General features: G+C 49.3%; 1 protein-coding gene across 2 annotated transcripts in view; it reads left to right on the forward strand.

Moving 5' to 3' along the window:
- Positions 1-13,387, forward strand: part of NTN1 (netrin 1) — a 99,734-nt gene that overhangs the window by 60,909 nt on the left and 25,438 nt on the right. For both annotated transcript variants that reach the window (XM_065647755.1, XM_065647756.1), the window contains 2 exons: positions 8,037-8,186; positions 11,301-11,354. In XM_065647755.1, coding sequence (XP_065503827.1) covers positions 8,037-8,186; positions 11,301-11,354 — 204 coding nt within the window. The remainder of the gene's footprint in view (positions 1-8,036; positions 8,187-11,300; positions 11,355-13,387) is intronic.

Below are 13,387 nucleotides of genomic sequence, written 5' to 3' on the forward strand. Positions count from 1 at the left end.
CTGAAGAGCAGGTTTGGACTGCGGTTTTTCAGAAGTGGCAGAGTATGACACAATAGAGAGGAATTTGCACCCTATTATTAAAAAAAATACAAGAAGAAGAAAAAGAAGAAAGACTAAAACTTAGTTCTCCATCACAAGTCTCAGACTAAGAACAGAAATTACTAAATTCATTTGCGTAGCCAGACCTTTGTGTATCTTCTAGACAGAGGAAAGAAAAGGAATCATTTGCCTTCTCCATGAATATTTTCAAACTCTTGAGATAATTTTCTGCTTCAGATCAGTTCTCGAGGGTGAAAAATCCTCCAGGCTCCCAGGTCCCGAACATTAAAACAAAGTTCAGTCCTGCTCACCCATGCACCCTGTTCTGATTTTAGGCATACTAAAAAAAGGGGCTTTTTTTCTCGTAGAAAAAGTTGTCTTTTCCAGTTAGACGTACACTTCTCAGAGCATCACAAAGCAGTGGCCTGGATTTGTGCCCCCGGAGCTCCAACTGTGATTTTTTTTGCAGACACTTGGGGTGTCAGGGAGATTCTGCGGATGCTTTAGTGTCTGGTAAGGGCTGTGCACATCGAAGGGATCCCCTTCTGCGGAGCTTTCCTTGGGTTTCTCTCTCATCTACCCAGCTGCCTGATTTTGTGAAGCTCGTGGCAACCTCATTATCTCTGAGACTTTTGCTACACTCCCAGACTTGATTGTAGTATTATTAGTTGGAGAATATGCTTGTAGGAACCTCATTTCCTCAGGAGCCAGGCTAAAAATGCATCAGGAGGAGAAAAACTTTGACTTTTTTTTATTTTTTCCTCAATAAAAGCCTTTTCGAGCCCACTCTTTCTCGTGCAATGTCTCCCATGAGAGCAGGTTGAGCCCTATTTTGCTTTAGAGCTGCCCAGGGGCTGTTACCCCACAGCTGCTGCCAGAGCTGCCCCTGGGGGTTTTTGACCAGACTTGACATTTTTCAATGGAAAAATAAAAGGGGTGACATCCTCCACGACAAAACCCATCTCCTACTGGTACACTGGGGAGAAGGAAGCACCAACGCTTCCTCGCTGGGCGTCTCAGCATCTTCACCGCTCCCCCTGGGCGGTTTTGCTGCAATCACCCCAAAGGTGGAGCTCCGACATAACAGGGGAATTTTTAACAATTTTTTTAACGAGAGGTTTTTCAAGCGTTTTGAAAAGTGCTGCCATAATTGTCTTATTGTCTCTATCACTCACGCCTGCCCAAAAGGTGGATTTATTACTGTGGCTCAAAGCCCCGTCCGGATTAGCGGCGACCCTTGCTCAGTGGAGGCTTTGTGGGCCCCGGCTGTTACTTGTTACGAAGAGGACAAAGACAAGGTCTAATCTGTGAAATTTGGCCCAAACCACAGGGCGCCAAAGCCCTTGGCTTCCCCGAGTGCCAGTTCGGGAGGAAGAAACGGGAGAGCCCTGAGAAGCGGCGCAGGAGGAGGGACGCTGTGAAACACCAAGAGATTATTTGGCTTTGCCTGATAAAAGGGGGAATTCATTTTCTGCTGGCAAGAAACCTTTAAATCTCCAAGAGAATGTGCCGAGGGACGTTGTGCGTGAACACGATCCTTTGGAGAACTAAATCCAGTTCACAATATCGCAGACAAGCTGACGATCTCGTTGCAAAGCGGTTAACAGTTAATATTTAAAGCCATTATTAGTATTCAGAGTTAACATGGAGACATTTCAACCTCTGCTTCTGGTTAGCAAACTAGCTGGGGCCAGGCTGGGTGGGTACATGTTAAATAACACAGTTTCTCTTCCCCGTGGCATAAATCGGTGGGATTTTCAGGAGGTGCCACCAGTGGAGGAGATGCTCTGCCATTAAGTGCACTCCCACCCATCCCTGCGGGATCCCATCCCCAGAGCCAGCAGGAACCTCTCCGCACTGCTCGGGTGCACAGACCTCAGATCACAACCCTCCTCATCCACGGACAAATCACCAGGGTAGGTCTCCAAAGGAAGGAGGCACCGCTTGTTTTGAAGCAAATCTGCTAAAAAAGCCCTGTCCAGGTCAGGTCTTCGGAAAGCTCCAAGACTGGGGTCACATCTGAGAGGGGCTAAAGCTACAGGGGGACAATTGGCCTGTACCCGAGTTACCCAAGACACAGGAAAAAGATAACCACAACTACAAGAAGTTTGCTTAAGCAATAATATCTGAACCATACCTCTAAATACTAAAACATAAGACTAAGTGAAATATGTTTACTACATCAGGATGAGGCAGGCTGCGTTACTGAAGCAACAGGCAAATTTGAGTTGAGTTGTTTTGACATTTTGCTGTTTAAAATACTGTCAGAATCAAAGCATCCGCGCAAGAAGCTTGATTTTGGTGCATTTTTTTCCGGCAGAAAGCCTCTGTAGCCACATTTTTTACTCCAGTTGGAGTCTTCAGAGGAAAGAAGGAAAGCAACCAAAGGAAGGCAATTTTGGCCATGATCCTGGAAAAGCGTTTAAAAGCATGGTTGAATATAAATGTGTACCTAAGGCATGGTAGCTATGAGCGACTTAAATTCATACTTTAAACTGAGTGAGATTTCCTGAAGAAGGTTCTTTCTCAATATAGGAACCTTCATCAATGACTATTGCAAATTAAGGTGTTTTTTTCCAGTTTAATGCATTGATGTTTTTCTGCTTAGTCCACAGTGTAATGTAAAGCGGTCATGCTTTGGGCTTTTAAATCTGGAAGCCCTACAACGTATGTTATCATTGCAGATACAGTGTGACAAGAGGAAATCTGGACACCCCGTGAAATCAAGCCTTTTTTTGTTGTCCAGTCAGATGGATTTTTCATCCTTCTGAAAACCTCCCAAGGAAACGGCTTCCCTGAAAACAGGAAGATGCTAATTCTCAAAAAATGCAGGTCCTTTCAGATAACTTCTCAAAAAAGGTCACACTTGAAGAGAGCTAAGCCTGGAGATTTATCCCTCTGTTTACCTTTCAACACACGTGTGTGGGGGAAGATTAGCAGCTGGGAATACCTTCGACCAAAATTCAGGGGTGGAAAAATATTCGCATTTTTGTCATGCTATTTGTCAGCCTTCAGGGGGCCAGAGACATCCCAACAAGTTCAACCACTTTTCCAGGGCATTTTACATCCTTCCACGCACGATCCTAACATTTGCTTTTGGGTATTTTTTTAGTCCTGAACCAGCCGAATCTGAGCTGAAGCAGAGAAATGCACCGTTGCCTGTGCGTTGGTTTGCCTCAGCAGATTCGTGCATATAGTAGTGGCTTGTCTTGGAAGCCTCAGACAGAGATTTAAAACTCCAGGACAGGCAGTTTTGCAATAGCACATCCCCAGGGTAAATCTCGTACTAACTGCAGGCAGTAGCTGGCTTGGAGTGCTTATATCCGTATATATATTAATCCCAGCTAATGTAACTACAGATGTTCTCATTCATAGGCCTATCTAATCCTGTTGGGCCTTTGCCATGGTGTCTCGTAACATGAGTTCTACGAGTTAATTATGTGCGCTGCAAAGCAGCGTTTCCTTTTATCAGTGAAAAAGGTTGCTTTTTAAATGCCTTGAATGTCCCTTTGTTCCTGTATTTTGAGGACCAGTGAAGAGGAGCACCTGTCTGACCTTCTCGGTGCTGTGCGTTACTTGGCATTCCTCCATCGTCTCTTGGCAAAGCGTTTCTAATCTTTTCCCTCGCCCTCAGATGGGTGCCTCTCCCTGCCTTTCACTCCGCTTTCCCAGCTGAGGACGTACTATTGATTTCTATAGTGTCATGATATTATATTCAGTGTCACTCTCTACCCCTTTCATAACGCAACCTACTATCTCACCGCTCTTCAGAGCTCCATCGCAATCAGCCAGATGTTTCATTGACTCCCAGATCTTTTCCTGGAGTGGCTGCAGTTAATTGGGACCCTTCAGCCTGTACGAGCCATCCTGTTCCCTCTTTCCCATTATCCATCCTTCTGAGCGCTGGTTTTTGTCTGCAACCTCCTTACCCATTCGGCCAGTCTGGAGAGGTCTCCCAAAGAACTGCATGGTCTCTGGACTAGCCAAGCTGAAGGTGATCACCTGGAAACACTGTTAACTCCCTGCTTTCCAGGTCGTGGCTATTACATAAGAAAAATCAGTATTTTTGGGCAGAGGCACCCTCTTTGCTACGCGCATTCCCCATTAAAACCTCCCCATATACTCCTGCTCCTTGTTTTCTCCTCCACAGCCAGGTTTTTGAGCAGAAATAAGTTCATTTTTCACTAGTAATTCCTGGTCATCTCTGCCACAGACACTCAGCGAAGATTTCTCTTAAAGATTTTCTGAAAGAACTAAATCGTGACAGTTCTTTCCCTCCCCCTGATGCTGTGTAAACTAACAGACTAAAGACACATGGTTTTCTTGCACCATCATCATTCCTGTTTGCTCCTCTCACATCTCCCTGCACCACTGCATCCTTCTCTCTGGAGTGACCCTTTTAAGCAAGGCATTGAGGATAAAGAGGATAAATCAGCTGTTATCCCCCTTATTATCTCTAACAAAGTCCCAGGCACCCTCCTTTCCTGATCAGTGAGGTTTTCTTAACTCTGCTGCCTCCTGGTCTCTGCTCAGCACAGAGAACTGCTGATATTCGGCACTGCGGCGGGTGACAGGCAAACACTTGCACCCAGGGAAGTCCAGGCACGAGAACATGTTTTGTGAACAAAAATGTTCCCAACAGAAAGGCACTGAGGGTGTCAAAGGGGTGTTTGCATCAATCACATCCCCTTTGCCATTCTAGTGCAGCCTTTCTTCTAGTTGGGGTTACAACCCAAAGGAGTTTGAACCATACTAGAAAAATCAGTATTAACCACCACTAGTCCAGGTACTCCAAGGCTGGGGAAGGAGAAGAGCCTGTAATTGCTGGCTGCAAGTGTTTGCACTGGCCAGGGAACTGCAAATTGCCTTTAATTGTTCCTAATTGCTGGCACTGCTTCAGTTCCTCTGGGACAGGGACAGCAAACATCTGCAGACACTGCTGAGCCCACCTCCTGCCCCCCGACACCAGGAGGGCTGACCTGCTGCTGATTTGGAGAGTTTTCTGGAAGACAGAAAAGTCAAAATGGGATCAGGTGTTCGAGGACTGGAGCGCTGCCACCTGAGGCATCGTCCTGTGCTGCGAGAGTTGGGGACCGGTGGCCGAAAGCACATCCCTACACCCAGAGAGGATTTACTCCACGGCGTGTTGGAGGTATCAATCAGAAATCACCTGCAGGTTCCTCCTGCTGAGGTCCCGGACCAAGTACTGGTGATTCCCACATCCTCCGACACCGCTCTACTCTGTAACCTTGGGTGCATCACACGTGCCCATGGGGACACAGCTGCCACTTGGGCTGCAGAGCCCTCAGGGGAGAGAACAGACAACCTCAGACAGATACGGCTGTAAAAATAACCACGGCAGCTTCGGACACGCTGTGCTGAGGCATTACCTCATGAGGGAAGGAAGCAGCAGCATCGCTATTTATTTATGTGGTGTCCAAAAGAGAGCTCTGTGCTCTGCAGCCCCTCCTCCGAGAGCCTGATTCTGTAAATCTTACTCATCACAAAGACTTTTTTCCCCTCTCCTGTCCAAGCCAGCCCACTGAAACCAGTGCAGTGCCTTCACATGGGGGAGAATTACTCACAGGATGGGGGTTTGCAAACCAGCTCTGGGGACGCCTGAAACAGGAGGCATGTTCCTCCCCATCCTCCTGCCCTTTGCCTCTTCTTGTGTAACCCTTCCCTGATTTGTTTCTTTTCATGTTAACTCCTGCCTCTCTGCTCTTCTTTCACTCTGTTCCTTCTTCAGGCTCTTGCTTAATATATTTTTATTTCCTCTGCCCCAGCAATACTGGAGCCATCCCTTGGGGCTGCAGTCTGCAGGTTTTCCCATTGAAACGTCACTCTGCTCTCTGTGCTCATCACCAGCCACACCAATTTAATGTTACAACAGAGCTGTTAAATCGTTTCTGATCAAAACTGGGTTTGATTAATAGAAAGTTTTCCACTACAGGCAGGTTTGCAAATGGCTGGTTCCCAGGGACAGCTGAAGGTGGAGGGGAAAAACCACCAAATCCCCAAATCAGAAGCATTAGAGAAGAAGGAGAAAAGAAGCAAAAGTTTTGTTGTTGCTGGTTTTTTTTTTAATTGTTGTTGTTGCTTTTCTTTCTCCATCCCATGCGAAAAATCATGGGGTTTTGGGAAGGCTCAGTCTTTTCCCATCCAGTGCTGGCAGAGCCAGGGAACGGTGGCAGTTTGCTCGTGTTCTGGGTGGGCGCGTGGGAATGGGGTGAACCATGCAGGGACATGGGGACATCCCAGTGCAGGGGAGCTCCAGGCACCATTCAAACCCTGTTGGGTGGGAGCAGACCGGGAGCTGCTGCCCGGTGCAGGTCAAACTGGGGAATGCTGGTGGAGGGAGCAAGGTGGTGCTGGGGCAGGTTGGAGAGAAGCTCCAGCCACACACCAAAACCTCCACACCTGACACAAATGAGCGCTGGATGTGATCTGTTGTCCCCATATTTCGGGTGGGCCGAAATATGCCGGGGGGCGAGAGAAGCCAGTGGGGTGAAAGACTAGCCAAGAAGCATTGGAGGGTCCAGGACAAATCCTCGTGGGAGCAATCTGCTCAGTCTGGGGGATTTGGGGCTGTTTGAAAGCCAAGCCCAGCCACTGGAGCCCACAGAGACGTCCTGTCCTGACCCCCAGAGCAACCCCCTCCAGGTTTTGGCCAGTGGGGCAGGTTTTCCCCCAAACCCTCTTTCTGGCAGGCAGCTCCCTGAGGGGCAGAAGGGGAGCAGGATCAGTGCTGCCAGCGAGGGCTCTGCCTGGCTCCTTCCCAAGGATGTGGCACAAGAGCAGGAAAACTTTCCTGCCTTCCCTGCCACCGCTCAGCAGGGGCAGACCGCAGTCTGGCACGGCGCTTGCAGCTCTTAGAAATCAGGGCTGTTAACAAATGTGCGAGGCCGTAATCCTTTCGGAGCAGTGACGATAACAAGCCCCGATGCTTGCTTTTTCTTTTTTTTTTTTTTTTTACCAAGCAGCTGCGCCGGTAAGTCCCACTGTGGGAAATGAGATGGTGAATGATTTCAAGTGCAGTATTTACATCCCCTGCCAAACCCTTCACATCTGCCCAGCTCTGCCGTCAAGACTCCATCCATCTGGTTGGGAAGAGCAGGTCCTCCAGCCTGCCCGCATCCCACAAGGGCATTTCCTTCCTGCACCCGCTGTGCCAGCTGCCAGGGATGCTGCTCAGCGGGGAAGGGCTCAAGCAAAAGCCCTGAAAGAAGGGTGGTGGGTTTGGGGGGGGCGGTTTGTGGTTTTTTTGTTTGGTTTTTTTTTGGTAGTGCACGTGAAATGAATTCCCAGCTTCTCTGAAAGCAATTACTTCCTGCCTGAGATCTCGTGTGCTGAAAGAGTGGTGAAACATTCTTTGATTTTTTTACCTCTTCCTTACAGCCCTGCCACTGCTCCAGGAGCCCAGGGGGGTTGAAGCCGGCTGGGGTGGGGCAGCACGTGCTGCGGCTCCTGGGGTCATCCCAGTATTGCTGCCTTTCCCATTCCTGTCCTCTTCCAGTCTGGCAAACTCTTTCTTGGTCACAGCATCTGTTGGATGAGATGGTTGCAGCATGTACACGTGGGTGTCCTCGAGCAGGGTCTTGGACACCCCACGCTACTGCCCTTAATCTGTAGAGCCAAGAGCATCCGCTCATGTCCTGGATGAGATGTCCTGGATGAGGTGTCCTGGCTGCAGTTCCATCTCTGCAACAGGACAGGCTGTGGCTGGACCATCCCCTCTCCAGTGCTGCGCCCTCTGCAACCAAGTGACACCCATGTACACCCCCTCGGCCAAATGCCACCTCTGTTTCAGGTCAGTGTGGTCACTGGCTGGACAGGACATGTGCCGGAGGTCCAGCACCGACTGCGGAGAAGGTGAATTCGTGCCAAGAGAGCTGCTGGCAACCCATGGTTCCCTCCCTGCTTCCCAATGACCCTGTGATGCTGCCTGCACCCTCTGTCCTCTCCCCTGACCCTCCTGTTGTGTGTTCCCCCCACAGAGTGTGATTGCCATCCCGTGGGCGCCGCCGGCCAAACCTGTAACCAAACCACAGGCCAATGTCCCTGTAAAGACGGAGTCACCGGCATCACGTGCAACCGATGCGCCAAAGGCTACCAGCAAAGCCGCTCTCCCATTGCTCCCTGCATAAGTACGTGGATTGCTCTTTTGATGTCTGTAGATTAGAGATATTAACCTTTATAACCCTGCAGGAACTGCTGCCCAGCCAGGGTGGCTACTAACCCCATGGAATACATGCCAACAGCTTGTGGGACAGAGCTGCCTGGGTACCCCTGCCAGGCACACTGCATATAATCCAAAATTCACTCCCTATCTTCCAGGTAGCTCACCCACCATGTTGGGTAGGTTGTGTGAGTGCAGCTACAACCCAGTTTGCCAGTAACCCTAAGGAAAGCTGTGGTTTTGCTTTGGAGAGCTGAGGTGCCCTGAGAGCACATTGGCTTTGGGGTACATCAGGTCTGGATGCTTGAGGCAAATTGCTACAAACAGATTTTTCTGTCCAAAATCAGGCTGTGCTTAACTGGCATAGAGCTCAAATCAGAGGAGCTGCTGGTTTGATGGAGCTGCCAACACTGTAATGCAGCTGATAACACCTGCCTTGCTAAAGGGAATCTTACACTCACACAACTCACTCAGAAACATGGGCTGGTTTACTGTTTGCTTTTTAATTTGCCTTCCGGCTTCTCCCATCCTCTGCTCCTAAAACAACAGCACCAAGCACCAGGTGCAGCTCTCAAAGCCTCTCTGGTGCAGCATTTGCTCTGCAAACATCCACATCTCCACTTGGTCCCATCAAGCACTCACTGCCCAGGCAGGGCACGTTTTAGCCTCTCTGCTGCCTGTTGGTTTTGCTGTTGTTGGATCATTCGGTAGCTCATGCACCTTGCAAGAGACATCTCCACCTGCCCTAACAAAATGAAGCATCAGAATTACAGTGGTTGGCACAGGCTGCTCCTCTTGAGGTTGACTCTCTGCTGCCAAAAGGAAAAAAAGCGTCCAATGGGAAAGGAAAAGTAAAGGTTGTAAGAATCAAGTCTTTGTTGGGAACCCCCAGTCTGCTCCCACACTGTCCCCTTGCAGCATCTGCCTCTCAGGATGGCCATTGCCAAATTATAGGGCAGATACCCTTTCTCCACCTTCTCCTGCTGAAAAAAATCATACATTCCAGGGTGGTTTTTGGTCACTTGAGATTCATTCTTCCCCATGTCGCAATGGGACAGCAAGAGCTTAAACCAGATGCTTGTTTCCCCAAGATGCTACAGTCATGGCTCCGGTATGCTCTGCAGCAAGTATGCGCAAAGGTTTATCATTAATCATTCCCCAGGGCCATGGTAAATCAGAGGGTAAATTGTTCCTTGCATCACCTCCCTTGGGATTCATTGCACTAAATAAAGACAGACACAGAATTTCAACACGATCCAAGTGTTTGGAGCCGGACTGTGCTCTTGCCAGCTGCCGACCCCGCGTGCTCGAGGCTGCCCTGCCTTGGCCCTGCAACCCAGCCGCTGTTCCAGCACCCACGAGAGCCCCTTACTTCTGTGTCACAGCAAAACGCCCTTTCCAAGGGCCCACAATATTTGGTTGAAACATTTTTCAAGTATTGCTCTGGCCTGACTACCAAGCTTCTGTGCAGTTGTTGGAAGTTTGGTCTGCACGTATGATGTTAAAGCAATTCAAGTGGGGATATGAGCAACTCACAATTCTCTCATTCTAGAAAAACCCAAACCAGCATATTTTCAACTTTGAAAAGTGTCAGTCAGCATATCCTATGTGTGGAGGGGGATGTAGTTCACGCATATTTTATACATGAGTAGTGGGGGACACTTGCTCTCCATCCCTACCCATGGCTGGCACTGGGAGGACACAGGCATACCCCAGCTAGGAGGGACTATCCACCTTGTCTGCAAGAGCAGTTGCTCTCTGATTTACCACTGCTTAGTTTTTTTCTTGTCCCAAAGATTTATAGTCCTGCAAAAATCACCTTGTGGGGAACGAACAAGACTCCAGTGGGGTCTGTCCGCACTGCAGCCCAGGTCAGCAGGCACCAGCACCTGTCCAGCCGCCAGCTTCGGGATGGCTGTGCTGGCTGTTCAGGTACTGCGTGACTATGCACCCTGTGTTTCACATGGGTTTGTGCCTGTGTTTGATTGCATGAGGGTGAACGACTCAAAATGTCATTTAATGCTAATTGGGCTGCAGCCCTATGAGCTGTTTTCACTGCAATGCAGGCAGACCCCAGCAAACCCTGCCTCCGTGGCAAGGTGGGTTCCTGAGAGCAAAAGCAGAAGGAGGCGGACGCTGATCCCCAGTTCATGCCTAAATTCCACTTTCAAAATGGGCTTGTAGGGTGTTCCCCCACCAGGATTCCCAGGGACGCACAGAAATGGCAGCACTGTACCCTAAATGTGCAGAAGATGTTATGAATGAGAGCTGCAGATGTGCACTGGGGAAAAGATATCATCTTGCCAAAGTTGTGACCATAAAATGTCCTTAATCTGCTGTCCATCCTTTTTAACATCAACAAGCATGGTCAGACTTGGGCATGAAGATCCAGAACATGATGTGGTTTCAGCTATGCAAAGCCAGCCCCAAATCAAAACCAGGGACTATTGCATTGGCACCAGATAAATTTGTGTTTCCTTGAAATGTGTGACAAAACACTTGCATCCCGGCAGATAGATGCAACACTTTGCCTGCATTCTATCTGCCACAAGAGGGGTGGTAGCGCTGCCTCAGACTTGGATGGAGACAGCAGCTGGAAGGGACAACCCAGGCACAGGGAGAGGCAGCGACATTCCCATTGCTGGTCACACCACCCTGTGCACCCACCAGCCCCTGCAAGAGCATCCCTCATCTTGGGGTGCAAACAAGGACCCAGCAACTGCAGCAGGTTGTGTCTGGGCACCATAAGCATTTGTGGCTGGGACACTATATCAGTTATCTGTCTGTGTGTATCTTTTTTTATTTTTAGCCACCAGCTAAAATTTTTGGTTTAAAAATCCTTTCCCACACCCTCTTGGGGGGCCCAGTTCCCCAGAGGGTCTGGTCCTGGTGTGCCAGTTTCTGAGGCTCTTGCAGGGCTCCTTGCTGGAGGACATAGTTGGGAAACAACCCTTGCTGGTAGACGTGGCTTGGAAGGGAAAATGTGGTGTGTGCAGGGACCGGGCTCTTTGGGATCTGGAATAATACGTCCTTTTTTTTTGTCTGCTCTCCTTTCCTGTCTGCTTCTCGCTGTCCTGCACAGAGATCCCTGCCGCTCCCCCCCCCACCACCGCCAGCAGCACGGAGGAGCCTGCAGGTACGTTGTCTCTTTTTTAAAATCGTCTCGATGGTAAATGTCTTTTGAGTAATTGTCTGCCTTAAGATTAAATTGCCTTAAATTAATACATAAATTCTGTTGTTTACACTTGAACAAGCGGTTTCCTTTTCTGCCCAAAATGTCTGAGTGTTCGAAACAAGAGTGCTGCATCCCAAGATATCAGTGTTTCTAGGAGCACACGGGAATGTAGAGAAAATGCAAAAAGTTTTTCCCAAAGGTGTTAAATCTATAAGCACACAGGGGTTACCCAATATGGAACCAACACTTCACGGAAAAGAGATAAGGACTCATTGCTGGTTGATTATTAAAGTTTAGCAGTTACCTTCTCAAGAAGTAACAGTTCTGCCAAGTTTTTCTGCTGGAGAAGGACTGAAGAACCAAAAATCCTCCAAAAGAGAAAAAATACCCTGAGTGTTTCTTACTGCTGCATATGAGCATTTCCTTTATTTGCCTAGATCTGTGTATTTCTTGTGCTAAGCAACCTTAGGTGCTGATGTGACCTGTGTACGTTACAGTGACGTGTCTCATGTCCGGCTTGTCCCCCCGCCTGCAGATTCCTGGGTTATTTGAGCAGCACTGTGACTGTGAGGGACATGGGGTGTAAAGGCTGTTTACTTTTGTCTCACCAGTGTAGGAAGGTTCATAAATTAAGGATTTTGCACTAGAAGTGATGGGCGTCACCGTGAACTGAACTCTGAACCAAGGCTCGTCCCGTGGCGGGACTTCTCACTCCGCTGCGGGTGTTGCTGTGTGCTCAGGAGCTCCTCAGGGATGGAAACCCGGCGAGCAAAGGGACTTTGGTCCCCTGTGTCACGGGAAGGTGAAGCCCAGGCTTTTCTGTGGGACTGATTTTAAGGCCATGTTCGGCCACCTGTAAACCCAGCAGCAGCAACTCTTGTGTTTTGGTATTTTCTCTTAAGCTGGTATGAGCAAGAAATATCTCACAGCCTCAGATTTCTGTCTAGTGCTTCGCGTGTGCTTCGTAAGGTGTCTCCGCTGGTCTGCAGGGCTGAGCGGAACAGGAAGACACCAAAAGCCTGCCCCAGCCAGCGTGCTTCCAGCTCAGGCGCTGGTGCTCAGCCCTTTTGCTGCTTTGCCTCATAAATTAGGTGCCAACACGAGATGTGAGGCTTGGCGAGTCCGTCACAATGAAGTATTGGGAATAGAGACTGTCCCAGCTAACATGAAGCCGAGCAGGGGCAGGTTGGGGGTGTTCAGCCTGGAGAAGAAAAGGCTCTGGGGAGACCTTATTGTGGCCTTTCAGTGCTTTCACCCTCCCCCAGGTGATAATAAACCTGAGTATTACTTAAATACAAAAGCTCAACAGATGAAGTACCAGCTTTTTCACTATTTAGCAGGGACTTGCAGACTAAATGTTCATGGCCTCGGAACACCGAGGTTTTTACACTCCACGCCAAGATGCGTCTGTTCCCCGCCCCGCGTGGCCTCCCGACCCCGCTCTGTTCTCAGCCTGCAGCAGGAGTGGCAGAGCAGGCCTCTCGTGCCACGATGCCACCGGGTTTGTCACAGGCTCTGCCAACAAATGTGGAAGTTTGGCAGCAGAGGAGACGCAGACATGGCTTCTTGCAGCCTTTTCTGGAACGAGCTTGGTTCCTGAGATGAAACCCTGTGTCTAGAGCTTCATTCTCGCCATGCCGGGGTCTCCTTGCACCATCACGGTGTTCCCGGGGCCCTCCGGCTCCTGCTGTCCCCTGCTCGGACCTGTCTGACCCCGAGGGAACTGAGGACAGTACCATCCCTTGGTGATGTGGTGGGGGCAGGTGTCAGCCCCTCTAGGGGTCAGGACCATAATTCTTCTCACAGTGATTTTTATTGGACTTTTTAAGCAGCATTTTGTCCAGGGAGCTTGAACGCTCCATATTTCATCCCTTTCTCTTGATGGGGAGCATCAGACAGTCCTGGGTCTCGAAGTTGCTCAGCTCCCACCACGACCCTGAAGCATCCTGCTGAAACTCATGGTATTTTCTTGGCAAACCCTTAAAATCGGCATG

Source organism: Caloenas nicobarica, chromosome 18 (assembly GCF_036013445.1).
Source record: "Caloenas nicobarica isolate bCalNic1 chromosome 18, bCalNic1.hap1, whole genome shotgun sequence".
Classification (NCBI taxonomy): domain Eukaryota; kingdom Metazoa; phylum Chordata; class Aves; order Columbiformes; family Columbidae; genus Caloenas; species Caloenas nicobarica.